General features: G+C 53.2%; 7 protein-coding genes across 7 annotated transcripts; 4 read left to right on the top strand and 3 right to left on the bottom strand.

Annotated features, from left to right (window-relative positions):
* Positions 1 to 41: 41 nt before the first annotated feature.
* On the bottom strand, positions 42 to 1,454 carry BDP55DRAFT_676737 (aryl-alcohol dehydrogenase AAD14). The gene has a single exon (XM_060575839.1). It carries the CDS (start codon positions 1,308 to 1,310, stop codon positions 150 to 152), a length of 1,161 nt encoding a protein of 386 aa, XP_060425219.1. The 5' UTR covers positions 1,311 to 1,454; the 3' UTR covers positions 42 to 149.
* A 1,138-nt stretch (positions 1,455 to 2,592) lies between these two features.
* Positions 2,593 to 3,897, bottom strand: BDP55DRAFT_676735 (uncharacterized protein). The gene is made up of 2 exons (XM_060575838.1): positions 3,344 to 3,897; positions 2,593 to 3,280 (listed from the first exon to the last, which is right to left on the bottom strand). Exons 1-2 carry the CDS (start codon positions 3,594 to 3,596, stop codon positions 2,817 to 2,819), a joined length of 717 nt encoding a protein of 238 aa, XP_060425218.1. The 5' UTR covers positions 3,597 to 3,897; the 3' UTR covers positions 2,593 to 2,816.
* A 1,335-nt stretch (positions 3,898 to 5,232) lies between these two features.
* BDP55DRAFT_676732 (uncharacterized protein) lies at positions 5,233 to 6,561 on the top strand. The gene has a single exon (XM_060575837.1). It carries the CDS (start codon positions 5,422 to 5,424, stop codon positions 6,394 to 6,396), a length of 975 nt encoding a protein of 324 aa, XP_060425217.1. The 5' UTR covers positions 5,233 to 5,421; the 3' UTR covers positions 6,397 to 6,561.
* BDP55DRAFT_676728 (ABC-2 type transporter) lies at positions 6,562 to 11,926 on the bottom strand. The gene is made up of 7 exons (XM_060575836.1): positions 10,743 to 11,926; positions 10,483 to 10,685; positions 8,846 to 10,381; positions 7,837 to 8,787; positions 7,533 to 7,766; positions 7,239 to 7,468; positions 6,562 to 7,158 (listed from the first exon to the last, which is right to left on the bottom strand). Exons 1-7 carry the CDS (start codon positions 11,584 to 11,586, stop codon positions 6,732 to 6,734), a joined length of 4,425 nt encoding a protein of 1,474 aa, XP_060425216.1. The 5' UTR covers positions 11,587 to 11,926; the 3' UTR covers positions 6,562 to 6,731.
* Positions 11,927 to 13,323: 1,397 nt separating this feature from the next.
* Positions 13,324 to 14,818, top strand: BDP55DRAFT_560900 (uncharacterized protein; the record flags this gene model as incomplete). The annotated part of the gene is made up of 4 exons (XM_060570031.1): positions 13,324 to 13,393; positions 13,443 to 13,732; positions 13,806 to 14,255; positions 14,324 to 14,818. 4 exons carry the CDS (start codon positions 13,324 to 13,326, stop codon positions 14,816 to 14,818), a joined length of 1,305 nt encoding a protein of 434 aa, XP_060425215.1.
* A 1,715-nt stretch (positions 14,819 to 16,533) lies between these two features.
* On the top strand, positions 16,534 to 17,512 carry BDP55DRAFT_618285 (P-loop containing nucleoside triphosphate hydrolase protein; the record flags this gene model as incomplete). The annotated part of the gene is made up of 1 exon (XM_060571293.1): positions 16,534 to 17,512. One exon carries the CDS (start codon positions 16,534 to 16,536, stop codon positions 17,458 to 17,460), a length of 927 nt encoding a protein of 308 aa, XP_060425214.1. The 3' UTR covers positions 17,461 to 17,512.
* A 5,654-nt stretch (positions 17,513 to 23,166) lies between these two features.
* Positions 23,167 to 24,790, top strand: BDP55DRAFT_299176 (uncharacterized protein). The gene is made up of 3 exons (XM_060566615.1): positions 23,167 to 23,784; positions 23,846 to 24,358; positions 24,423 to 24,790. The coding sequence occupies exons 1-3, from the start codon at positions 23,329 to 23,331 to the stop codon at positions 24,651 to 24,653; spliced, it is 1,200 nt and encodes a 399-aa protein (XP_060425213.1). The 5' UTR covers positions 23,167 to 23,328; the 3' UTR covers positions 24,654 to 24,790.
* The last annotated feature ends 550 nt before the right edge of the window (positions 24,791 to 25,340 follow it).

Below are 25,340 nucleotides of genomic sequence, written 5' to 3'. Positions count from 1 at the left end.
GATTTATGACTTGATGAGACAGTATCCACGAACACGAGATTCAGATGATATCAAGATAATTTTAATGAACAAGGAACATCTGATTCCAAATGGACCTTACGATTATTGATCTTAACGTTTTGATGTTGGAAACTTTCAAGGTACTATCTCTACTCGTGCCCAATCGGCTTACCCTGAGACTGCCACGCCATCGGGGCGGAAGCAGCTACCAATGGTGCCGTTGCGCCACCCTCTCTGGGATCTTCGAGAATGAAATTCATCGGGAAACCAATGTCGAACTCCTTGAAGCTCTCAATCTTCTTGATCTGATCCCCAGTGAGGTGAATGCTCAAGGCCTTGATATTGTCTTCCAAGTGCTCCACCTTGCGACCACCAACAATGGGGAAAACGTAGCGTGCCTTTTGCATGACATAGGCCAGGGCAATCTGTTGAATGCTCTCAATGCCATGCTCCTTGGCAACTTCCTCAAGAACCTCACTGGCCTTGCGTTGATCATCGGATTGGTCCCCTCCAAGCATGGCACGCAAGCCCTCGCCAGCCTTTTTGCGCTCCTCGAGCTGCTTCCTGGTCTGCAGCTTGCCGCCGCCAAGGACATCCCAGGGACAGAGAGCCATGCCAAAGTGGCGAGCCATGGGGATGATGTCCCGCTCCATGTCGCGGATGAGAACGTTCCAGCGACCCTGGTAAACGGAGAACTGGGTCTTGCCATGCGCCTTGGCGTAGGTGTTCGCAGCGGAAACGACCCAAGCGGGTGTATCAGAAACGCCGAGGTACAGGACCTTTCCCTGCTCGACCAGAATGTGGAGCGAGTCCATCAGCTCCTCGACAGAGGTCGTCCAATCCCACCAGTGGATGTAGAGCAGGTCAATATAGTCCGTCTGCAGCTTTCTGAGGGAATCCCGGACCGAGAGGTGCAGCGACTTCTTATGATTGCCAGAATAATTGACACATTTACCGGGTCCAAGCGCCTGTTTGCGGTACTGCGTCGTGAACTTGGTCGCAATGAACATGGTGTCCCGGTTCTTCCTTGCAGCCATCCATTCTCCCAAAATCTCCTCGGATTCCTCGTTCTGGTAGTTGTTGGCGGTGTCGATGAAGTTGCCGCCGGCATCGACAAAGGCATCGAGAAGCTTGAACGAGTCCTCCTTTTCCATGGAACCCATGAAGGACGACCACGCAGAGCCGATGGACATGGCACCTAGGCAGAGGGGGGAGACCCTGACACCCGCGGTGGTGGACAGGACGCGGTATCGACCGAGCTCGGTCTTGGGCTCGGGAGCCGGCGCGAAGAGGGTTTGAAGGCCGGACATCGTGAGATGAGTTCAAACTGTGGGGTACTTGATGGGGATGTTCTGGTTGAGCTAATAATGGTACGATGGACTAGTGTCGCTCTTGTTTTGGATGAATTAGTACAATGAAGGAAACTGAGCTGCGTTGAGCATGCTCGTCTTTATATCAACCTTTGCCATGTGAAGCCGCCCGTGGAGCAGCTCCAAGCGGTGAGTAGAAACTCTGCAAGCCGGGCATAGGAACAAAGTCCGAGAACGCATGCAGGGTTTCACTGCCAAGCGGCAAGAATCATACTGTCCACCTCGGAGCCACCTGTGCCCCGTGCTTCCACCATGACGTTGGGACATTTCTGAAGTTCGACGTTGGAATCCTGGAATTGGGTAGATGCGGATCGATATTCGTCCGCATGTTCAGCGGGTCTCTAGGTGCAACGCGGCACTGCGCGGGACCCAGCTACAGAGCTCCTGACGTGGATCGCGATCCCACCCGAGTCCACTTCGAACCCGGAAGCGAGCGAGTTAACAGATCTTAGTGAGTTGATCAAGCTTGGGCTAGGCGCTTTAGACACGTTAGACCTGCCATCAGGGTGACGATTGAGCGATGGTTCGATGCGCGTAGTCCAGATAAGCATAGTGTCGTGGCTACATGTACTTTCAGTACGCTCAGGTACGCACTCGGCCCTACAAGTCTTCCAGCTTAGTTCATTATACCCAAGGAGTCTTGGAAATCTCCGACGGCAATTGAGATGGAGGATAAACCAAACCCCATCATGAATCAAGGCATTGGGCAACATGGTCCATCCCAGCGGGGTCTCGGAGTCCGACAACGTTGATGGGGAGAGTGTTGCTCGTGCCGCTTATCGGACTTAACGGTTGTAAGATCTGGCAGTCCGTGGCGATGGATCTACTCAATGAAGCCGGTGCTGCGAGTCGCCAATTTATGTTTCTTTGGGCTTCAAATTTCAGACGCAGACGGACCAAGAGCTTGAGCCAAGATCGGGCAGGTTCTTGCAAGACAATTCGAGATCAGTGGATCACGTACAATCCATGGCCCATAGGTCCCGGCAATTAACGCAACGCCGTAAGCAAGACATGACTATGAAGGTCCCTTCATTGTTACTAGTAATTCAACAACATCCAAGAATGCGGTGATAATGACCTCTTTCATTGATACTAAGCTATGTTAGCTCCATGCATGTTGCTTATTCTCCCGATTTGTAGGTCTCGATTCGTTTGCATCCCTGCAGACTAATAGCTCGCTGACGTTTGCGGAGGAGACGTCGGACTTAAGCCGTCCGTTCATCGGGCGATCAAAGTCTCTAGGAAATCCACTAACTGTCTCGCAGGTTTGAAGAAGCTCCCATTGCCACATGGAGTGCATTTAGAACTAACATTTTGATTTCTGTGAGGACCATACTGCCTGATACATATTTTTCATATTGCGAGTTAGTTATTACATGACAAGGCAGTAAGAAGGCCGTTCTAAGACATCGTCAGTAAGATCAAGAACGACCCGCTTAACGCTGCTCAGCTGTAGAATCTCGCAGGATTCTTAACCATCAAATCCTTCCAAACCTCCTCATTCTTAACCCATCTTCTCAAATTGTAGACATTCAGGGTGTCATCAATCTCTCTGAAATTCTCCACCGCGTCCACGCCTCGATTAAGGCGATCTTTACCCTCCCCAGTATGAGGCCAGTCGCTGCCCCAAACCAAGCGCTGCGGTACCGCCTCAACGAGAGCCTTGACAATCGGCTCCATGTCCTCGCAACCAGATTTCACCATGTCGGAGAGTCGGTAGAATCCCGACAATTTGATAATGACCTTTGAGGCTCTTGCAAGTCTGACCAGAGCCTCGAAGCCGGGTTGTTTCGTGGGATCGTCTAGGCCGCCTGCTTCAGCGTTGAGCTGCAATTTGGATAGAGCTCGCATGCCGCCCACGTGATCTGCAATTACTTGGACTGGAAGGGAGAGTATCGTTTCGTACAAGTCTGTGTTTCTCTTTAGTACTTGCTTCCCTCAAAATTTGGCTCGAAGTCAACGATGAACCTTACCTTCCCACATCGCAGGAGCGCAAAAGAGTTGAATCTTCCAGCCCGGAAGGTATTGAATCCGCGAAGCAGTCTTCACAATAGTTTGTTGAAGAATCTCGAGATCCGTCGACTTCCCATCTGCCTGCTTGTTTATCCTCAACCCGCGGACACCAAGATCGTGCAGTTTCCTGAGGTCTGCATCGGAAATACTCTCGATATCCACCACAGCGATGCCTCGGACGATGCGACAGCCACCCTCGCGCAAAGTTTGCATTGAACGCAACAGGACTTTGTTATCAGTAGCGTACGGAGAAGGCTGAACAAGTACGATGTTGAGAGGTTGTGCTTGGTTCAAGCTCGAACTAAACTCCAAGAGTTGCTTTGCCGTAGCTTGTGCGGGCGTGTATGATCTTCAAGGCGCAAAGGGCCCTATTGACGCATCGAAGACATGGACATGGGTATCCCAACTGTTTGGCGGGAGAGTCGACCTGTTGGTCCCGGATGTTCAGTTTCAAGCTTCAACATCACCAGCTACCTAGCCTCGGAACACTTACTGAGCAGAATTGACTTCGGCCATTTTTCCTATTCTTTTGTGAAGCGGTGCGTGTGCAGGTTGAAGTAAAGTGAAAATTTCGCGCGAGATGCTTGTTCGTGATCTGCTTGTAGCCCCTCGAGACACGGGTTCCCCGCATCGGTCTCTTTCGGAGCAGCGAGGTGCCTAGTTGCACTAAACACACGGCGAAACCCCGAGGTCATTTTCGGGGTTATTCCGAAGCACGCCCCACATGTCTTGGGGCTGCTCCGGTCAAGCTCCGGTTTTCCGCGCGCCGGTGGCTGTCATTTCTTAACTCGGTAGGATACAGGCAGCTCTTCCATATTCATGTCTCGGAACACATATCCGTTTGATGGACTCCAAAGACGTAGCACAAGCTACACGAAACGATCCAGCAGAAAGAGACCCAAGATTTCACCAACAGTCCCTCTGTTAAAAAACTCGCCCACCTTTTTTCAATCTCAAGGCCAGCGGAGGATTCCAAAGATGCAGGAAACACAATCAAGACAGGCCTCGACACTCTTCAAATCGAATCAGACTCTAGGACCAATTGATCGATGCCGTTGGTGTCTGCCGGGCACTCGATTCCAAGGAACATCCACTCATAGCCTTTCGTTCGTCCGGCATCTTCGCCTCCCTTGACTTGTCCGAAATTTCCTAAGCCTACGGTACGGCCTTTGACGGGTCTTTGAGCTGAAGATTATCAACGGCGACTCAAACAAAGTGGCCGTTTTCGCGACCAAAACCTCTTGGAGTGAATGGATGGCTTCTCGAAACATTCCGCTGTCAAGCGGGTGCGGGGAAGCTTTGCTCAAAGATGGTGGACGTCAAGAAGTTCTGAAACCCGCTCACGCCGCTTCAATTCAACGGCCTACTAGACACGACAACAGCTTAGTCTAGCTCGAAATCGCAGCGTGGGAGACGTTTACTTTTCATGCGCCGCCCACTAAGACTGTTAGCGGCTATGCGGCAACATCGGGATTCAGCCACATGTGTTAATCAGATCACTCAATGTCCAAAATCTGGTCTGGTGGTCTCTCACTCACTGACATCTTCCTACCTCATCCTTTGCCCTGTTCGTCCCTCAAATCAGGGATATCCCCTGGCTCAGCCCAGCAAGAACCCAGCTGAGTCAGCGTTCTGGACTCCTGACAGAGTCTAAGAGATCGCCGCACAGTTGCATCCCGCAAGACCTGATGTCATTTCGATCGCAGTGCGGGGCTCGCCGCTGTGGCCCCCGAGCCCGCCTCTGTCCCCCAATTGGCAATGTGGATTTGCTGCATGGGAAGAAGAGAGCTCCCACTCCCAGCTCTCCCCCGCGAACGACGTGCTGCCCACTGATGAAACCCTGTTTCTCCCATCCACCACCGCGCCGTGCGGCCACGACGGCTGACGTCACATTCAGTGCATCAAAGCAGAAAAATTCCAAGATTCGGCCGGGGCAAACGCAGAGAAGGAGAAGCGCTGGGGAAAACTCTGGGACATGGACGTCAACGTCTTGTCGTTCTACGCAAGGACCGCGTGACTGAAGCACACAGAACGACGTATGATGCAAAGTGCCCCCTTTCCCATCGCCTTTAGTAGCCTGCATCCCCATCCTAGTGCTGCCTTTCGTAGCTTCCACACCCACTTACACATACACACGCACACAACCTTTTCCCGATATTCTATAGCGAGCAAACACGACTTGACGAATTCACGATTTCTCGGAGCATTACACAGCGGTATCCAGCGATACAATATCCATCCAGAAGCGTATCTCAAGCAGAACAAGAACCAACCCCCCAAACCAAAGCCACCCAAAATGCCGTCCGTCCTAGGTCTCACAACAGACCCTTCCCCCCATGGCCCGGGCGCCGAACAGAAGCAGAAGAAGAAGAAGCCACAATTCTCAGGCGTCGCCGACGACTCCAACCTTGAAGGCAAACAATTAGCCCGCCGCGAGAAGAAGGCCGACGGTGCCTCGCCCGATGGCGTCGAAAACGGCGTCGAAAAGAAGAAGAAGAAGAAGTCCAGCAAATCCAAAAAGGAAAAGAAGGAAAAGCAAGGGCCCCAGCAAATGCGCCACTACTCCTCCGACGAAGAAGACGACTCGGACGAAGAAGGACCCCTCAACACCATCAAACTCCGCAACCACGCCAAGGCAATCGAGATGGAGACGCTCCTCTGGGGCGCCCTCTGCCACAAGCCCAAGAGCGCTCTCAAGTACATCGGCAAGGGCGGCATCATGTGCAACCCGATCCTGTTCGGCGACGCGGAGGTCTACTCGGAGCGCTCCGAGCCCACCCTCAAGGAGATGCTCAAGGAGCACGCCGACCCGCCCATGAGCTTCAAGATGCACAAGCCCCACGTCTGCGAGGTCGGCCTCATGGCCATGTCCATCTGCTGCGACGTCACCATCTTCCGCATGAATGACAATGACGAGCTCGAGGCCGAGGAGTGTCAGATCTCGTCTAGCTGGCGGCAGGTCGCGAGCGGAGACTGGGAGATGGCGAGCTCCATGGCCGGATGGCAGGAGTAGATTCTGGTTCGTCTGACGTTTTAGAGCCAAGCGAAAGGCAGTTGATGGCGTCACTGGGGTGTTGTACTATTTCATATTTCTCTTTTTCCATTTCATATTTGTACGGCGTCGATGTGTAACGATTCTATCTGCAATGTAATTTACTACGGCCTGCATGAATTGACTATCCGCATTGCTCGAGTACCATGCTATCCCCTCTTTGATACTTCATGTCTCGACCCAACATCGCGAAAATTGTTATTCAGTTGTCCCATACTCAGATGGGATCAAATTCAAAGACTTTTGATGGCCCCCTTCCTCCCAGTACAACCAATACTATCATTTCGATTCCAATTTCAGGCCTTGCCCGCATTACGACTCTTGAAGTCATTTTTCGGAACCCTCACCATCCAGTACAACGCCGCTGCCGCTGCGACATTGAACACGCAAAACGCCCAAATCAGACCGAAATCGCGCCATCTGTTGTCGAAGCTCATGTTCATGCTCGACAGAAACGCATTCGTATCGGCCATGCCGCAGTACTGGCAAGTACTCGAACCAGCATCTACCAGGTATCCGCCCTTCTCTCGGATGTACTCTGCCATGTACTCGCCACAGGTGCCGTTGGCGGGCGCAGCAAACTCGAGCAGCTCGGCCGCGCTGCACACCACCGGCGCATTGGCGAGACCGACGCTGAGGAAACCCTCGACGACATAGGTGAACGGATTGACGCGATACATGAAGATCCAGAAACGCGGTAGATCTTCCGGGCCGGCTAGTACACTTTTTGACATTGTCAGCTCGTTTCGATCCAAAGTCACTGGTTCACCACAGTTGGGACGAGAAACCGGGGCTGCACTTACCCACAAAAAGCAAACATGAGGATAAAGAGTAGGTTCATGATCCCACCCGCGACCTCGGCGCTGCCGAGCCCAGCAATCATGAGATGCGCAAATGTGCTTGAAAATAAAAAGAAGACCCAGCAGATTAGGAATAGCGTGATGCCACGCGAGTGAACAGCATCTGTCCATTCAGCATTGCGATCGAGCCTCATTGGATAGAACCAAAACAGGAACGAGAAGATGGCCATGATCTAGTCGCCAAAGCGTTAGTCAAGAATTTCTGCGTGCTTCGTCATTCCCAAGGTAGTCACTTACAGAATTCCAAAACATCTCAACAATGACATTAGCACCGATAAACGCCATCCATGAGTATGACTTTGCCGGTCGTTCGCGTGCTTCATACATGGTGCGCTGGGAGACGAAGACCGGCATGATCTGCTGTACCATTTGGCTGAAGATGAAGAGGAAGATGTAGACGCCAAACATCTGATTCCGGAGACCGCGCTCGGTGTTGTTGCCGCCGAGAAGTGTAAGTCCAATGAACAAAGCCTATTGGTGCCCCAGGCTCGGTCAGCTTCCTTGATTTCCGTGATCGGATGCAATGCACCATAGCACTTACCGATCCAAACGTCAAGATGGACTTGGAAAAGATGTATGAAGGACTACGCCAGTATTGCTGGAAGACCCGTCTTGTCACCTCACGTAACTGCACACCAAAACCTGCAGCAAACTCTGCGTACGTAGACGCATCATGATCCGTCGTTGTCGCCGTGGCCCCTTTTTCATCTGCATGTGATGATAATCTCGCGAGCTCAGTCTGAACGGCCTGGTATTCCTTGCTGTCTCTCCACACGGTAGGCCAGTCTACATCGGTATGCGCCTTTGGTGTCGCTCCAATCACCTCCAACATGTACTCGGCAGGGTTGGACCCAGATTGGTAGGCTGAGGCTCCGTGCCGGCTGAGATAGTCGATGAGAACGTGAGAGTTCTTGCCAATGTCGCCAAAGTACACCGTCCGCCCACCTCTTGCAAGCAGTAGCAACCGATCGAACCTCTGAAATAGTGATGCTGACGGTTGATGAATAGTGCAAAGAATGGCTTGCCCGTTTCTCGTCAGCTTCTCCATCAAATCGCAGATTGACCATGACGTCTGGCTATCGAGGCCCGACGTTGGTTCGTCCAGGAAGAGCAGCAGCTGCGGCCGGGCAGCTAGCTCAACGCCGATTGTCAGACGTTTGCGTTGTTCAACATTCAACCCCTCACCCAAATCCCCAATCACGGCTTCGGCGTACTCTTGCATGCCAAGGAGATCAATCACCGTATCCACGTAGGCCAACCTCTCCTCCCGGCTGTACCGCTCAGGCTGCCGTAGTAGAGCGCTGAAACTCAATGCCTCTCTCACCGTCGCCGTATGAAGATGGAGGTCCTGCTGCGTAACATAGCCCGTCTTGCGCTGGAACGAAGAATCCCGAAGCTGGCCGTCGACGAGCATCTCCCCACTAACAACACCCATAGTGACGCGACTGGCCAACACGTCCAGAAGACTCGTCTTACCAGCCCCGGAAACTCCCTGCAATTCACACATTAGTCATGTCTCGTGAAGCATTCACAACAGGGCAGGAACCCACCATCAGTGCCGTCAGTGTCCCAGGCTTCACCCAACCGTCACAGTGATCAAGAATCCTGCGGGTCTCGCTTTTGACCTGCACATCGTAACAAACATCATTCCAATGGAACACGGATGTTTGTTGCGCAAGGTCCGAATGGTCGCTGTCGTCGTCTACCTGTATCGCTGGTTGCGACTGATTTTCTCCCAAAGTCTCGACATCATCATGGCCCTTCTTGACACTTTTCAGAGCCCGGCGCTTGAAAAGAAGGACTTCGCCCTTAGATCTCTCAGAAGACACCAGCTCGACGGCGACGAGATAGAGGAACATGAAGAAGAGGGTGATGGCAACCAAGATGCCAAAGTTTCTCCAGCGATGGCTGGCCAGAAACCCGTAAACGACACGGAGGTGCTCCTCGCCATTGACAGAGCCAGAGCCTGGCATTGCCCCTCCAATATCACAGGCACGCTCGTCCAAGGTAGAACTCATGTAGCCGAGTCCCGTAGGAATGAATTGCGAGCAGGTGAAGTTCCGTCCAATGAATTCATTGAGTGCGAGACTTTCCTGTGCGTAGAAGACGGGATTGATCCAGCGAATCCATCCAATCCAGTCACTGAGGTATGACTGAGGCATGGCAAAGCCGCTGAACAGCATCAGCGCTAGCAGGATAATGGCTGAGGGTGCCAGAGCCTGTGAGGTCGTCTTGGTGACAGAGCCGAGGAATCGAAAGATCATGGACATGGAGACGGTGATGGTAAAGGAGAATAAGAGGAAGAAGAAAAAGGGCCCAGCTGATTCGCGTCGTAGATTCGTCATGAAATAGATTGGCACGTTGATGAACAACGCGTTGATCATCTTGTACGGCAGGTCGACGAGCATGGTGGCGACTGCCTCGGCACTTGGATGATACAGTGCATATCTCGCATGCTTCTCGATGATGTTTCTCTTGCCATAAAGCGTGAGAATCTCCATGATGCTACCCATAGCATTGATGAGAATGGTGTAGAATATCAGGAGATTTCGGTTGTAGAGACTAGACGAGTTTGGTGTCAAGCTGTAGAAAATGCTAGAGATGATGAGAGATTCGAAGAAATTTGTCGTTAACATTGTAATCGTCATCCACGGCTCGCTGATCAGCAGCTTGAAACTGCGCCAAAGGTTGAGGTTGACTTGCTGCACATAGGACAAAGTGTATGGTGACGATGATCGCTGTGCTCTGGACTGGTGTGCTCTTCGGGTGGCAGAGAACTGCTTGTGCGTGTCACCGCCGAAAGGGTACTGCTTCTCGAAAGATTCGATCTCCTCCAATAGGTTCCGACGATGCTGACTGTCTTTCCAGGCTTGGGCGAACTCGTCAGGGCTTCGCGGCGGTGTTTGACCTTTCCACTCCGGGTGCACAACTCTCTCGGAAGAGCTCGTCATTGAGGTCAGGAAGTCGGCAGTGGTCTTCTGCTCCGGACACAGGAAACCAAGTCCTTCGAAATAGGCTTTCGCATCAGTGGACCTCCCGAAGAAGATCTGACGGCCTTCGTAAAGGACAGTGACCTTATCGAAAAGCTGTCCATATGGTGAGCAACGAAACGTCACAGAGGCGAACATTGGTAATGGCGTTGGAACAGAAGAACGGCGAGGTAGACGAATAAATGCGTATAACTTACCTCATATGCTTCTTGAGGTGCTTGGTAAATAGCCACAGAGGAGCTACATCCGAAGATGTCTGCCTGCATGCGAAGAGTTCGACAGAATCCGATTGCATTGGCAGAATCAAGACCTCGGGTGCTATTATCCCAGCATTGAAGGGGAGAGTAGCTCAGGACCGCCTCCGCGATACTGACTCTCTTCCGCTCTCCTCCACTGACCCCTTTTCTTTGAATTAGTTGAGGTTGCTTCAAGGTTGTCGAAGACTTGAGCTACTCACCGCGGACGAAGTCATCTCCTACCCGGGTGTCCTTCGTGTGCGAGATACCCAAAAGTGCCATGACAACGTCGCGAAGATGTTCGGCGTATTGGTGCTCAGAGATTCCTTGGGGAAGATTCATATTCTGAGGGCACCGTGCCCGGGCCGCAAAATAGAGGGTCTCGCCGACGGTCAGGTAAGGGAAATGGTGGTCGAATTCTGCAGTGTAGATTGCTTCTCCTTTGAATGTCGTCTTCATCTCTTTTGGGGAGATCCCTTGGTAGTTGATAGTTGCTCCTTCGGCGATATAGAAACCGTGGGTTTCCCCAGCAATAGTCTTCAGCAACGTCGTACAACCAGAGCCAGGCGGACCAAGCACAGCAAGCATCTCTCCACTCTGGAGAACACCTTCCAAGTCGTGCAGAATGTCGATGCGCTGCTTCTTGCCTGAAGGCGAAACCCAGGAAGCCAACGCGGCTGCCTCCAGAAAGAAGTTGCCAACAGTCTTCTGATAGTCCGTAGTCGTTCCCAGACCGTAGACTTGCAAGTCCTTAAAGGCGAGACCCACCGTATTAGGTGCATTTCCGAGAAGAGCATTGGTCTGAAGCCTGTAGAAGGCTGCTGCCCATTTCCGGGCGTCGAATACATCGCTCTTGGGGTCGAGGCAGGCGTCGGATGGCTCAGGAAACAGTGAATGGCCCCCTCCATGGGATAGTGAAGTTAGGCGCCTAGCCAAATCGTGGATTGCCTCTTCGGCTTCCTCCTCGGCGTCTGATGGGACGGAAACGCTCTCTGTACCGTCGAATGTGGATGCATGGGGTTCATTCGGGTGAGGACCGGGGTCCAAGATCGCAGGTGCCGGCATGTTGCAACTCTTCCCCGATGGAATGTAGACTCTGAGAGCACTCGGGCAAATTCATATACCCCAGGACTGTCGGCTGGAAGAGATTATCCGGACTATACTGTCGTCGGAGTAAGTAGATGTGTAGAAAAGATGGCAAAGTAGATGGTGTAATTAACCTTTAGCAATGACCCTTTCACGTTAGATCGTCAAGGAGATGCCCGGGTCTTTGTACCGTCGACATTGAACGGATTCTTTGTCTCGTAGAGAGAGAAATTGGGAGACTTGCCATGACTGTGTTCGAATTGGAATTGAGTTCCATCCACATTTGTGTTGGTGGAGAAGTTGCAAGACGTTTTCTCGGAAAGTGCGAAATGCCTTTGGGCGTTGTCGATCCGGAAGGTGTTCCGGCGTACCGACCACGGCCGGGAAGAGGCCATCTGGGGACGGCGCCGCACTTTCGGAGAATGCGAAAGACCGGTTGAGTGGGTCACGACGGCTAATCCTCCAGTCAGAATTGAAGACCGCGGCACGTCAGAGCTGCCAAGGATGGGAAGAGCGCCGCTGGCGGTCCTAATGAGGAAAAGACCCATTAGACGAAGCCAAGCTCGTGGCAGTCAGTGGTCACTGTGTCATTTCTTCCGAGAAACATCTCCAGCCATTCGCCAATTCCATGCCATTCATGACTCCGAAGTGAGATCTTGTGTGGAGAACCCTACCTAGGCCACGGTGACTTTCAGTTTTGAGGCCCGTAAGGCGCTTGTCATCCGGTTTCCGCATCTTCGACAACAAAAGCTGATCGGTCTGTCCGTATGCACTGAGACCCTTGGATGCTCCGAGCCAGTTGCGGCTCTGTCATCTGTATCCGCCATCTAATACCTTACCCATCTGGACTTCAGTCTCGGCATCCCGCGTGTTGGAGATTCGGGACCCCGGTGCCCATGGACCGGCAAGAAGTTGTTGTTGTGAACGGCCTTTCGGTAAGCCCGCATTTTCCATCAAACCCAATCCGAGAATCCTAAGCCCTGTCCACCTCAGAACTCTCACAATGCTATCCATTGAAGCATGCCCCTACAATTTCGGGAGCTCTTATCAGCTTGAAGGCATTGAACTTACATTTAATTGGTAGTGTACGAATTGTCGGAGCAAAAAGGTACGTCCTGTTGTCGATCCACTTGCAACCTGAGTGTGTCATGCTCATGATTACTCTCCCAGTTGAGATGCAGTCGTGACACACCCATTTGTGAGCGATGTAGTACACTAGACCTTTCATGCCAGTACCCTCAGAGGAGGCCTAGGAAACGTACCAAGAAAGAGGCCGATCACCCGAGGTGAGCTCAACTTCAAACTCTCATCAAACGTAGGCTATTTGATCACGCTGACACTCAACCCCCAAGTGGCACCGCCGACAATGCCACTCTTTCACTCATACTTGATCGTTTAGAGCGTATTGAGAACAACCGTCCATTGTCGAGTGCCAATCCTCCTACGTCAAGATCATCTCATCGACAGGCTTCTGATGAGTGTGGCTCCCCAGAGCCCTACTCACTAACAGGCCGGGATACAACGAGCCACTCAGCTTCACCTCTGAGTCCACCGTCTAGGGTTGACTCCAGGAACACACCCTATCATGAGCGAGACATCTTGCCATCTCTCAGACCACATGGATCTGAGACTTCGCGCAATCCCGCTGTCCTTGATGTTGCTGCAACCCTTGGTGACACTTTCGACCGTGTGCGAGATCAAAGGCTTCGACGTACCATGGGCCACAACACCATTGCAACCGAGGGTATTGATATCTCTCTTGAGAAGGCACGGACATGGATTCACAGTAAGATTTTCACGGCTCGTTACACTCACGACGCTGACTCGCAGCTTAGATTACTTCACCTACAGTCCCACTGAGACGTTTCTCAGTCTCGTAGATAGGAAAACCATCGAATTAATACCAGACATGCTGATGATGAGGCATGTTACCCTCGACCCCTGCATCCTCATCATTTACTATGTCATTTTGTGGCGGGGATGCTACATCCTGAACACACGGTCTTTTCACAGCCCAGACGGCAGATACGCGCGGCAGCTCTACCTATGTTGTCTTAGGACTATGCCATGCTGGCAGAAGGAAGCCACCGGTTCCATCACAGACTTTATCGCTGCTATCTTCATGGTATATCACCCTCCCCCTTCTATGTGCTGCTTTTTGCATGCGCCATGGTCGCCGTTGCTAATTCTACTCGCAGACCGGCATCGCAACAGAGTCTTACGACTTCGAAATGAGCTTGGAAATGCACCAATTATCTTGCGAGTACGCCAAAGGTCTCCAAATGCACAGTCTCGACAGCAATGCCTACTTTGTAGCCACCGGTTGCCCCAGCACCGACGAGGACCGCAAGGGAATGTGGGAGCTCATTCAAACGGATCTCTTCTACCACTTGATTTACAACAAGCCGGCGACACTGTATCCGAGCCTCGACAAGTGGCAGGTGAATCTACCATGGCTGTCACTCGACTTGCCTCCGGAAAAGGGTGCTCAAGTGTCGACGATATCATTCCTCATTCGCAGCCGACTTGCGTTCATCTTGATCCGCTTCTTCCAGACCCTCGAAGGACTCGAGAACGAGTCCGAAGCAGTCGAGGCTATCGAGCCTCTGTGCCACGAGATCGAAATCTTGTTTGATGAATGGGGAATTGTAAGTCGACCTCGCAACCTCCGTCCTGGTCACTTCACTGGAGCTCGGATTTGCTAATACCGCAACAGGAAGACTGGATCGCGCGATCAGGTGACGATCACATGGATCTATGGACTTTGTCAAGCCTGGTTCTTACAGGCTATACCTCCATCATCTTTATGCTGCGAAAAGCGACGCTGCTGAAATCAAACTCTCCCGTACCGGTCTGCACCGACAACAACGTGCCCAGAACAGACTTCTCAACTCGGGCCTCGCGTCGCATCCTCGACCTGACGTACAACATGCTGCACGTCTGGAAGTTCCCTGCGGCAGAGACAATATCGTACATTCTCGGCGCCTTCCGAGCGCACACCGCATACGCTCACCTCGCCAGCAACGCCATGAACGCACCCAGGCCTGGTGAAATGATTGAGGATCTGCATTTGCTGGATCGCGTCGCTCAGGGGATCGAGACTGCGACGCAGCAGGAAAACGATTTTCTTCCGCTGGCAAGAGAGATGAAGAGGATTAATGCTCAAGTGAAGGAAAAGATTCATGGCACTGCAACTGCCCGCAATGGCTGATTTCATGCCATTAGTAATTGTCACAACACCTTTTCACCTGAAGATATACACGTTTAGCTCGTGTACTGTTACAATGTTGAGTGATGTGTCCGCCGTATCATTGGATCAAATGTCAGCTAGGCCTCTTTGGGTCAACACTCAGCCTGTTGAAGCACTTACTAGTGCAGATGTCTATAGCTTCAATGAGCCGTGGCAGTTCTATGCACCTTATGTTTCGCGTATTGTTGTCACACTGATAGTATACATTCTTGATTGGCTGTCATTGTACCGAAATGGCTGTTTAGCTGAGGATAGCTTCCTTCAGTTCATGACAACAACTAGCACGAGCAGCAGGCTGCATGGACTGGAAAAACCTTGCAGTGTTGGAGGGAGTGAGAACTTCTCAACAGAGTTGAAAGACGTTGAACTCCGCTTCGACATAAAGCGGATGACTGGTAATGAGGAATCAGGTAACGGGGACTTGCGGATAGCTGTTCTTGGGACTGAGTCCGAGATTGGGTCATTTGAGACCTGAAGTATTACTACTACGGAAGTTCTCTAACAACGTGATGATATTAAAGGTTCAAGCCGATTGCACGGGTGAGATAGAATTTCGGCTAGAGGTTAACTCAGGTAGGCCTCCAAAGTTAAGACAGCGAGAACCTTATTCATCGGATGATCCCGTCGCGATTCACGACAGAGGAGCTTATCAACATATAAACGCCTTCCCGACTTGTTGCGGGATGGCAAACCTGTGATAGTGGGATATCAGAGGCAGCTCCATGATGCAGTGCATCGCATTCCCGAATCTCTAATCTTTTACTTTTTGAATCCATTTCTTAAGCCTTGCAGAGGCTATTTTCAGTTTGTTGAGGCATCTTTGATTATGCCCCATTATCAAGCAAATCTCAAATTTGAGTCTCATCATTCCGGCAACCGCAAGTCGGCATCGTGGACTTGCTTCAGAGGCCATTTATTACAACGAGCTCCATCAATACATGCCTTGCATGTATATATCTTGTATGACAGTTGTTGTTAATGGCTGAAAGCCATTTCGCGTCTTGGTCTAAGTAGGTAGAGGTCCTCGTTCCAGATTATTCATGTTTGGCGAGCGATCGGGGACCTGCTTCCTCCTAACACAAAATCAGACACGCAAACATGTGACGAACAACGAGACGCAGACTTTTACCGATCAGCTTGAATCTCTCGTCTTACATCTGCCAGCAAGTATCACATGCAAAACCGTAGTTGGGAATTGCGTCATCTAGGTACAAGTAACTTCATGCCTTGGAGCAAATCCGAAATCCAATTTAGCTCCATCAGTTCCAGGAACTCATCGGCTACTGCTGATTAAACGTGTTTGCCGCCATTTTCAGCAAGATAATTGTAATAGCTAAGATGGGTGCGGTTGATTTTACCTTGTAATTGCATAATCAGGCCTGCTCCCGAAACTAAACTCTCTTCCCAGTCTAGACAAATCCATGGATTCATCATCGGTTCCCGTCATTTGTTGATTGAGGCCTACAATGCTGCTCGCAATTGAACGCATGTGACATTCTTATCAGAAAGCAACCATACGTGATGAGGGCAATATGAATACTTAATCCACCAAATTCCAGGCGTTTCTCTCTTTTTGAAAGCCATGTCCACGTCAATCGATTTGATTTTGCTCACCCAGTTGAATCACAAACTTACATCTTCTCTTCACTATTAAAACTCCCGTTGGAACAACGACAATGGCCGTATCCAGTTTGATTAAATCCGGAGCTCCATCACTGGGGCTGCGATCTCAGAGATCCACCCATTGCCTCAATCAGATCGAAAAACTTCGCGCCAATGGTATTGGCGATCTAGTTGACTTGCCTCAACTCGCCGTCTGTGGTGACCAGTCCGCAGGCAAAAGCTCCGTGTTGGAGGGCATCACAGGCATACCTTTTCCTCGTCAAGAGGGTCTCTGCACCCGATTTCCCACAGAGATTGTTCTTCGGCACTCCAATGAGCCATTCAAGGCGAAGGCCACTATTCGGCCTCACTTCTCTCGCCCGCCCGGTGTTGCACAAGCCCTCAGCAACTATGAGCGTGAGATGAAGGAAGATCTCTCCGACCTTCCTCTCGCCATTGAGGAGGTCTCTAAGCTCATGGGGATACGTGGTTTTACCGATTCTCCTGATGATGCCGCATTTGCATCTGATGCTCTACGCATTGAGATTTCGGGTCCCACAGGACTGCAACTGAGCATTGTTGACCTACCTGGTCTTATCTCGGTCTCAAATGAGGAACAGTCCCAAGCCGACGTGGAGGCTGTCCATGCTATGGTGCGGAGCTACCTCAAGAGCACCCGTACTATTATTCTTGCTGTCGTCCAGGCCAGTAACGACTTTGCCAACCAAGGCATTATTAAAATCGCCCGTGAGTATGACCCAGACGGACAGCGGACTGTCGGTATCATCACCAAACCCGATCTCATCAATGCCGGAGCCGAGGCCAAGCTCTCCAACATTGCTAAGAACAAGGACGCAATTAAGCTTAAACTCGGCTTCTTCCTTCTCAAGAACCCCAGTCCATCTGAGATGAAGGCCGACAGTCGCAATAACAATCGGGCAGAGCGTGAGACGAACTTCTTCTCTTCGCCAGCCTGGAAGGCCAACTTCCCTCTCGCCTAATTTTTCTTGGCATCTGCTGTTAGTGAATGAGTGAGCCTACCACCAAATTACTAACAGCCGAAAACTCTTCACCTCCCCTTGCCGGAGCCCGCATCCGCGATGGCCTCACAGCCGCCGTCGGGCACCGGACTGATGTCGGCCGACCAAGCCGACCCCGAACCAGGCTCCGGGACACCTCCGGAGCCGAACCCCACCTCAAGAGCTAAGCGACGCCGCGACGTCGAGGCACAGCCGACCCGGCCCAGCCTAACGGGAAGCCAGCTTGATGCCACCACCGACGCCCCTACCTCGGCCGAGGGGCCCGCAGCCTCTACCGCATCTGCTCCGAGCGGATCTGCCACAGGGTCCGTCTTGACAGCCCTTGCAGAAGAAGCTAGACAGTACGAGGCACGGAAAGACGTCTTTCTGACCATTGCACGGTCCGTCGACAGCGTTGTCGCCAGCTTTGACGGTTCTAGAAAGCAGATCGCGAAAGAAGCCACTGCCTATGTCATTCAAACCCTCAAGAGACTGATCAATCACGAGACAAGCCCAATAGCGGCCCGGAGTTGGGCGGCTGTCGTCGCACCGATGGCGGGCAACACCACTGCGGCGACCCGGAGCGGCCAGAGCTGCCAGAGCTCTGCCCGCCCGAAGGCCACACTCCCCGCCGAGGATCAGCCGCAGGCGCAGCCGAAGGAGGACCTCCGCATCTTTGCCCGCGTCCCGGAAGAAAGCTTAGCGGCCGCTCGGAAGATCGCACCGTTCGCCGTACGACAGATCGTCTGTAAGGCCGTTGGCCTGGGGCTAGCGGACCTTCCCCACGTCTACCATATCAGCACAGGTTACTCTCTGAAGCCGCGAAACAAGCAAATACAGGAAAGACTACTTGCAAGTAAGGCAAAGCTGGCGGAATGCCTCGGCGCCCACCAGGTCGAGACGCCTATCAAGTGGTACACTTACGTTGTGCCGCGATGCCCAACAAAACTACACAGCATTGGCGGGGACGTCCTGGACCCAGCCACACTCGTTGAAGATGAGGTCTTCGCACAGACAGGACAGAAGCCTGTCCTTGCTCGACCGTCCCGCCTTGGGCCCAACCCAGTCACGAACGAAATATCTTGGCTCATATCATTCACATCAGAGGTCACGCCCTTCAGGCTCTTCAACCAAAGCGGCAGATCTCTGCCCGTCAAGAAACGAAGGACGCTCATCCGACACGACCCCGGCTGCCAGGGCTACCACTCCAACCGGTTCTGCGGACGACGACCGATCTGCAGCAACTGCGGAAGACCTTCCGATTCACACGAAACGGGACCCTGCATGGCCAGGCCCCAATGTGCCAACTGCTGCGGCCCCTTCCAAGCCAGCCACACAGACTGCCCAGCGAGGCCCTCGGCCGTAAACGGCGTCGTCTCCCTTCCCGGTCGAAAGGAGCGGGCTCGGATCCGGAAGGCCGGCCAGAAAGCATCGGACACTCTGTACAAGGCTACTCGATCCGACAGTAGCCAGGAGGCGGCAGGCGTCCCTACCTCCACCAGCCAGAACCAGCAACCCGGCGCCAAGCGCGCGCGCACGAGAACGCCCTCCGCAAGCTCGATCGTTTGCCTCGGTGACGGAAGCACTGACAGCAGCAGCATGGATGAAGACGAGGCGGACGAAGGCGAAGGCGAAGACTCCCCCGACAACACCTCCATCGACCGTCCCGTGCTACCCATGCCAAGCAGGAGCCAACGGGCAGCACAGAAGCCAAACTACAACGTCGCGAATGCCTACACCCACCTCGAACTCGACTCGGAGACGTAAGCCGAGAGCGGCGACCCCACGGATGCTACGCGTTGCGCAGGGCAACGTCGGAAAGATCTCCCCGGCGCACACGGCTTTCCTGCAGCTCTGCTGGGAGGCTCAGATAGATGTGGTCCTCGTCCAGGAACCCTGGACGGGCTGGAAGGACGGAAACGTGCAACTGAACACGCACCCGGGTTTCGACTCTTTCGTCCCGGTCGACTTCTGGGACAGCGAAGGAACCAGACCAAGAGTATTGACCTACACACGCAAAGGGATAGGGATGACGGTGGAGCAGCAGAGGCCTGTCCACACGAGAGACGTACTGTGGCTGGTGGTCGACAAAACGACGACTATCGTCAACGTGTACAGACAACCCCGCGACCCCCACAGCCGCACAACAGGGATACTGCTAGAACTCAAACCCCCGGAGCGAGCTTTGATCGCGGGTGACTTCAACGCGCATCACTACTCTTGGGAGCCCGGGACGAGGAACGGGAACCGGGGAGATGACATCGCAGGCTGGGCAGACGGCCACAATCTCTCTCTTATCAGCGAAGTTGGGGTGGCAACCCAGGATTGCGGACATGTCCTGGACCTGGCTTTCTCTAATATCCCTTTTGCGCACGCGCAGGTCAGCCCACAGCTACACCCGGGAGCTGACCACGAGGCCATCGTGGCCGTCATACCACTACTCAAACGCCCAGTGTCACAGGGAGAGGGCCACCCGCAGCCACGGCCACTGTCAGTGCCCGACTCGGCGCTGCCTCGGCTGAGAGACCTGATCGAAGGGGGGCTAGCTGCGATGCCCAATCTGGGGGATCAACCTACTCCGGAAGACCTGGACGGGCAGGCAAGTCACATCGTCGAGCTCTTCTCCCGAGCCATTGAGGCGGTCGGCAAGAAGAGAGGAAAACATGGTAAAGGCGCGGCTTGGTGGACGGAGGAATGCGCAGAGGCCCACAGAGCATACCGTGCTGCCCGCAACCAACAAGCCTGGGAGACGGAGCAAGATGCGCACCTTTATCTAATGGAGAAACGAAAGGCGTTCCTGAGCACGGTGAGGAAGGCTAAGCGAGCATACTGGGCCGGAAAGATCGATGGAGTCGCTTCAGACCGGGACCTGTACCAGATCATGGGTTGGCGGAAGGCGAGCCTACTGACCAGAGCACCCCCATTGGTTGTGGACAACCAGACGATCGAGGATACTAACGAAAAGGCTCAAGCGCTTCGGGGAGCCCTTCTCGACAGGTTTAGTGCGGAAGATGACGCACCGGGTGACCCGTTTGACGTACCCGTCGTCCCGAGGCGAGCGATTACTTGGCAGGACAATGTTAGCGGAGAAGAAGTGAAGACGGCCACCTTAACAAAGACAACGACCCCTGGTGTGGACGGCATCACAACACGCCTCCTCCAGGCATGCTGGGATGTCATCTCGGAACCGGTCAGGCAGCTATTCCAGTCCTGTATGCGGGCCGGCCACTTTCCTCTGCCCTTCCGCAGAGCTGAGGTGGTCATGATCCAGAAGGCCGGCAGGGATGCCTCCAAGCCCGGGTCCTGGCGGCCGATCGCGCTCCTCTCGTGCCTGGGCAAGGGACTAGAGCGACTGATAGCCAGAAGGATGGCGTCCCTGGCGATTGTCGAGCGCATCATCAGTCCGCAACAGATCGGGGCTCTACAAGGCAGGTCAGCCGTCGATCTGACGACCTGCCTCACCCACGACATCGAGATGGCCCTCCTAAAAGGACTCACGGCGACACTTCTGACTATGGACGTAAAAGGGGCGTTCGACTCCGTCCTTCGGAACCGGCTCGTCATTAGACTGCGTCAGCAGGGATGGCCACATGGCCTGACCAGACTGATCTTTAGCTTCTGCTGCAACCGCACCGCTAGAGTCCGACTGGAAGAAAGCACAACGGAGTACTTCCCGCTGTCATGCGGGCTGCCTCAGGGGTCACCACTATCTCCCATTGCCTTTCTGCTCTACATCGCAGAGATACTTGAAGACGACCCGAACGCGCGATTCGGGTACGCGGACGACATCGCCACTCTGGCCATCAGCCCCTCCCTGGAGAGCAACGTCGCAATACTCAACCGAAGCGCAGCCGGCATTCTCAGATGGGCTTGGAGAACAAGGTCTCCTTTGACCCGAGCAAGTGCGAGGTCATCCACTTTACTAGGAAGCACGGCCAGCCAGCGGAGCTGCCAGAGGTCCGGGCGGGGGATTTGGTGGTCAAGGCCTCGACGAAACCTGTACGCTGGCTGGGTGTCTGGTTCGACAAGAGACTGTCCTTCCGGCACCATGTCGACGCAAAAGTAGCTGCAGCAAAGAGGGCAGCTCAACATCTGAGACAGCTTACGAACACAAAGAGGGGACTCCCAGCGGCCGCCGTGCGAAAAGCCGTCGTCTCCTGCGTACTGCCGATCGCGCTCTTCGGCGCCGAAACATGGTACGCAGGTATCACGAAGCCGGCTTCGAGACGCCAAGCGGAGACAGACACGAATCCGCCTCTCCAAGGAAGACCCGTCAACACAGGCCAAAAGGGGCTCGTGCAGAAGATCGACAGCGTCATTACAGCGGCAGCAAGGGCCGTTCTGCCTGTCTGGAGGACAACGCCAACCAGTAGCCTCCTCCGAGACGCCGGCTTACCGTCAGCCAAAGTCGCCTTAGAGGGCGTCCGCTTACGGGCCGCAGTCCGACTACAGAGGATTGATCGCCGACACCCGCTAGTCGCGCGGCTCTCCCAGCAGGGACAGCAACAGACGAGACTACAACGGACGGCTGAACTTCTGCCAAGATGCGGAAGACCAGCGTTCCTTCAATCACAGTACCTGCCAAGCTCACAGGATCAGATAGTAGTTCAATGCAAAGAAGAGGCTGCGAAAGCTTTCGAGCGCTGGCTAAAGACAGTACCGGAAAGCCATATGATCGTCTTCTCGGACGGCTCCAGGGCGACGAACGGAGCCGTGGGGTACGGCTTCGTCATCTACCGAGACTCCAAACGCATAGCACAAGGGTGCGGCCGACTCGGACTAGCAGAAGTGTTCGACGCCGAGGTCGAAGGGGCGCGAACCGGCCTCAGAAGGGCTCTGCTCACCAATCGCGGTCATCCAATCCACATATGTATCGACAACACCAGCGTTATACAAGGCATCCGCGGCAAGGCGCCGGACTCGTCACAAGACGCGTTCCTCGAAATCCAAGAAGCGGCCAGGATATTTGATATACGGACGCACTGGTCCCCGGGACACCAGGGCATCGAAGGAAACGAGGCCGCGGACCGGCTGGCCAAAGAAGGAACGACACTGCCGGCGCGGATGGGTCAAATGGCAACACTAGCGGGCATCAAGCGGCTTGCAAGGGAAAAATTACAAAGCCAGCACAGGAGATGGTGGTATAAAGAGCGAAGGCCGCGGTACGCGGACTTGGGGCTTGAGGCAGCTCTGTCCAGCCCTCCTGAACTGGCCTTGCCGCGGGCTACGTTACATCACCTGCTGGCGGCACGATCGGGTCACGGGGACTTCGAGCAATATCACCGACGTTTCAACCACGACGACGCTCTAATGATGTGCTCTTGTGGAGAGGCGAAAGACGTGGACCACCTGGTCTACTGTCGACTAACGCTGGCGAGGAGGCAACGGTGGCCGACCCTCCACTCTCGCAGTATGCCCGAGCCCATAGGCCCTATGGGATCTCTCGAGGCCTACTTCAAGAGATTAATCACCGACCCACGAGGCTTCGAGGCCTTTCTCCGCGTGACGGACTTCTTCCAGAAGATCTGTCTGCGGTAGCAGCATCCACACCTACGTAGATGTGAGTGCGGACTACAAAGAACCTCCCGATTCCAAGGGACGATTTGGGAAAGAATGAAACTGGGGCACCAGCGGGAACCGGGGACAGACAGAACGCGTAGTGGCCACAAGGCATGATTTGGAGGACGATGTAAAGAGACGACGTACTGTAGAGTAGGTAGCCTTGGCTCACGGCCCTCCACGCCATATACCCTTCGGGAGGTCTGCGGTAAGGGCTCTAGCCCGGCCGCCACGGCGTTAAATACAACAACAACAACAACAACAACAGCCTGGAAGGCCCAGAATCTTGACATGAGTCGGGTTGGCATTGAGAATTTGAAAGTATTCCTACAAGAGCTTCTGGACGAGCACCTCGAGGGGGAGCTGCCCAAATTGAAGGACGAAATCAGACGCAAACTTGATTCCTTTGAAGCTGATCTTGAAGATATGGGTCCTGAACGACGGTCCCTTGGCGATATTCGATCGTTCATGACCAACCTCAGCATGCGCTACTATCAGCTAGCTCAGGCAGCTTTAGACGGGAACTATCACTGCTCGGAAGCTGCCTTCTTCGAGAAAAAGAAGGGAAGCAGACTCCGCTCCTTAGTTCATCGGCGGAATGGTACTTTTGCGGCGAAAGTCCATGAGCAAGGCCGTAAACGCAATATCACCAACAGCCCACCTACGCCTCGGTCAGAGGATGGCTCTAGTGGTGATAGCGGCCAGCTGCTTGTCACACGAAGCGGGATGATATCTTGGATCCGACAGGTAAGCTTCTGACCTCCTACAATTCGTCTGTATCAAAGCCAAAATGACCGATCGAGATCAGACCTATATCAGAACCCGAGGACGTGAGCTTCCTGGCAATTACAACCACATCTTACTCGCTGAGCTTTTCCACGAACACTCCAGTCCGTGGCGTCATCTGGCGCGAGAGCACGTTTCCACTATTCTAGAGTGTGTTTCAATATGGATCCGTGAAGCGGTCTCTACGCTGTTCCACGAGGATCGCCTACGAAGAGACATCAACAGTTACTGTCAAGAGCAACTGGATCTCTACAGGAAGAGTGCAATAAGGGAGCTTGAGCAAATATTCCAAGATGAGGACCGACATCCGATTACGTACAATCATTACTACGCCGACAACATCCAGAAGGCGCGCCACACATCGCAGAAAGAACTGCTGGAGAACTCGCTTGCTTCTATCAGCGGGCGCAACATGCATTTAGGCGATAGCAACCAAAGACAGCTGCTCGTTAACGATTTGCAATCCAAGCTCTGCGTCGATATGGATCAGCAAGCGTGTGAAGAGGCTCTCGCGGGTCTCAATGCCTACTACAAGGTACTTTACACGCCTATCACCCCCTTATCTTCTTTCTGCTCGGGACGCTGATGACATCCCGCAGGTTGCAATGAAAACTTTCGTGGACAACGTGTGTAGACAAGTCATTGAACGTCACATATTGGCTCCGCTGCCAGAGATCTTCTGTCCCACCACAGTCTTGCAGTTCTCTGAAGATGAGCTACTGCGCATTGGGTCGGAGCCGGAGAAAGAAATCGCTCGACGGCAGAGGCTCGAGGCGTCTGCTCAAGGCTTGCGGAGCAGCCTTCTTGAATTGCAGCGCTTATCAGGTTAGCTCATGTTTAGAACGGCGGCTGCGCTGGAATTTTTCCTTAGACTCTTGTTCGGGTTTCTTCCTCTTCAGGCTACTTAAAGATGAATCTGATACAACATTTACAGACAGCTTGATATACACTTCAAAGCTAAAGTTATCTACCTGTTCACAAACTAAGTTTCGAATAACCGCGCCGGGCCTTTGTGTTGTCTTGCTGGGGCTCTCTTCTCCAATGCATGTTGACTTGGTGGCATGGATATTATTCTGTCTCCCACAGCCTTCTCGTGCCATTCTCTCAACGGAACACAGAGGCGTAGCAGCAATCTGCAAATCGTACTTTTCTCAGTCCATTATTGTGTGATCGAAAGGATTCGATGAGACTCAACCTGACAATTTGACAAAGCAGCCGGATTTTCAGGAACGCGTGACTAGTCGCCGTGTCTAGATAGAGCATGACGAGGTTACTATGCCGTCCACTTTCCATTACCTCCCGTAGGGTTGTTACTTTCTATCACAGCCTGAGCGGGTGTCTTTGATCTATACGTCGAAAGACTCTAAACCACCGAGGGAATCTCGCTGAGTCCCTTACTTATTTGTCGTGGGCCCCTCTGGCCTCCAGTACGCTGGCATGAATTACACCACTTCGAGCCCTGTATCCACATCTGTCAGAAACCCATCATTGACCTCACCTCCTTTTGTGGGATATTC

The sequence above is a fragment of the Colletotrichum godetiae genome, assembly GCF_030913485.1.
Source record: "Colletotrichum godetiae strain CBS 193.32 chromosome Unknown BDP55scaffold_49, whole genome shotgun sequence".
Classification (NCBI taxonomy): Eukaryota; Fungi; Ascomycota; class Sordariomycetes; order Glomerellales; family Glomerellaceae; genus Colletotrichum; species Colletotrichum godetiae.
This window is presented reverse-complemented; position numbering and strand designations above follow the sequence as displayed.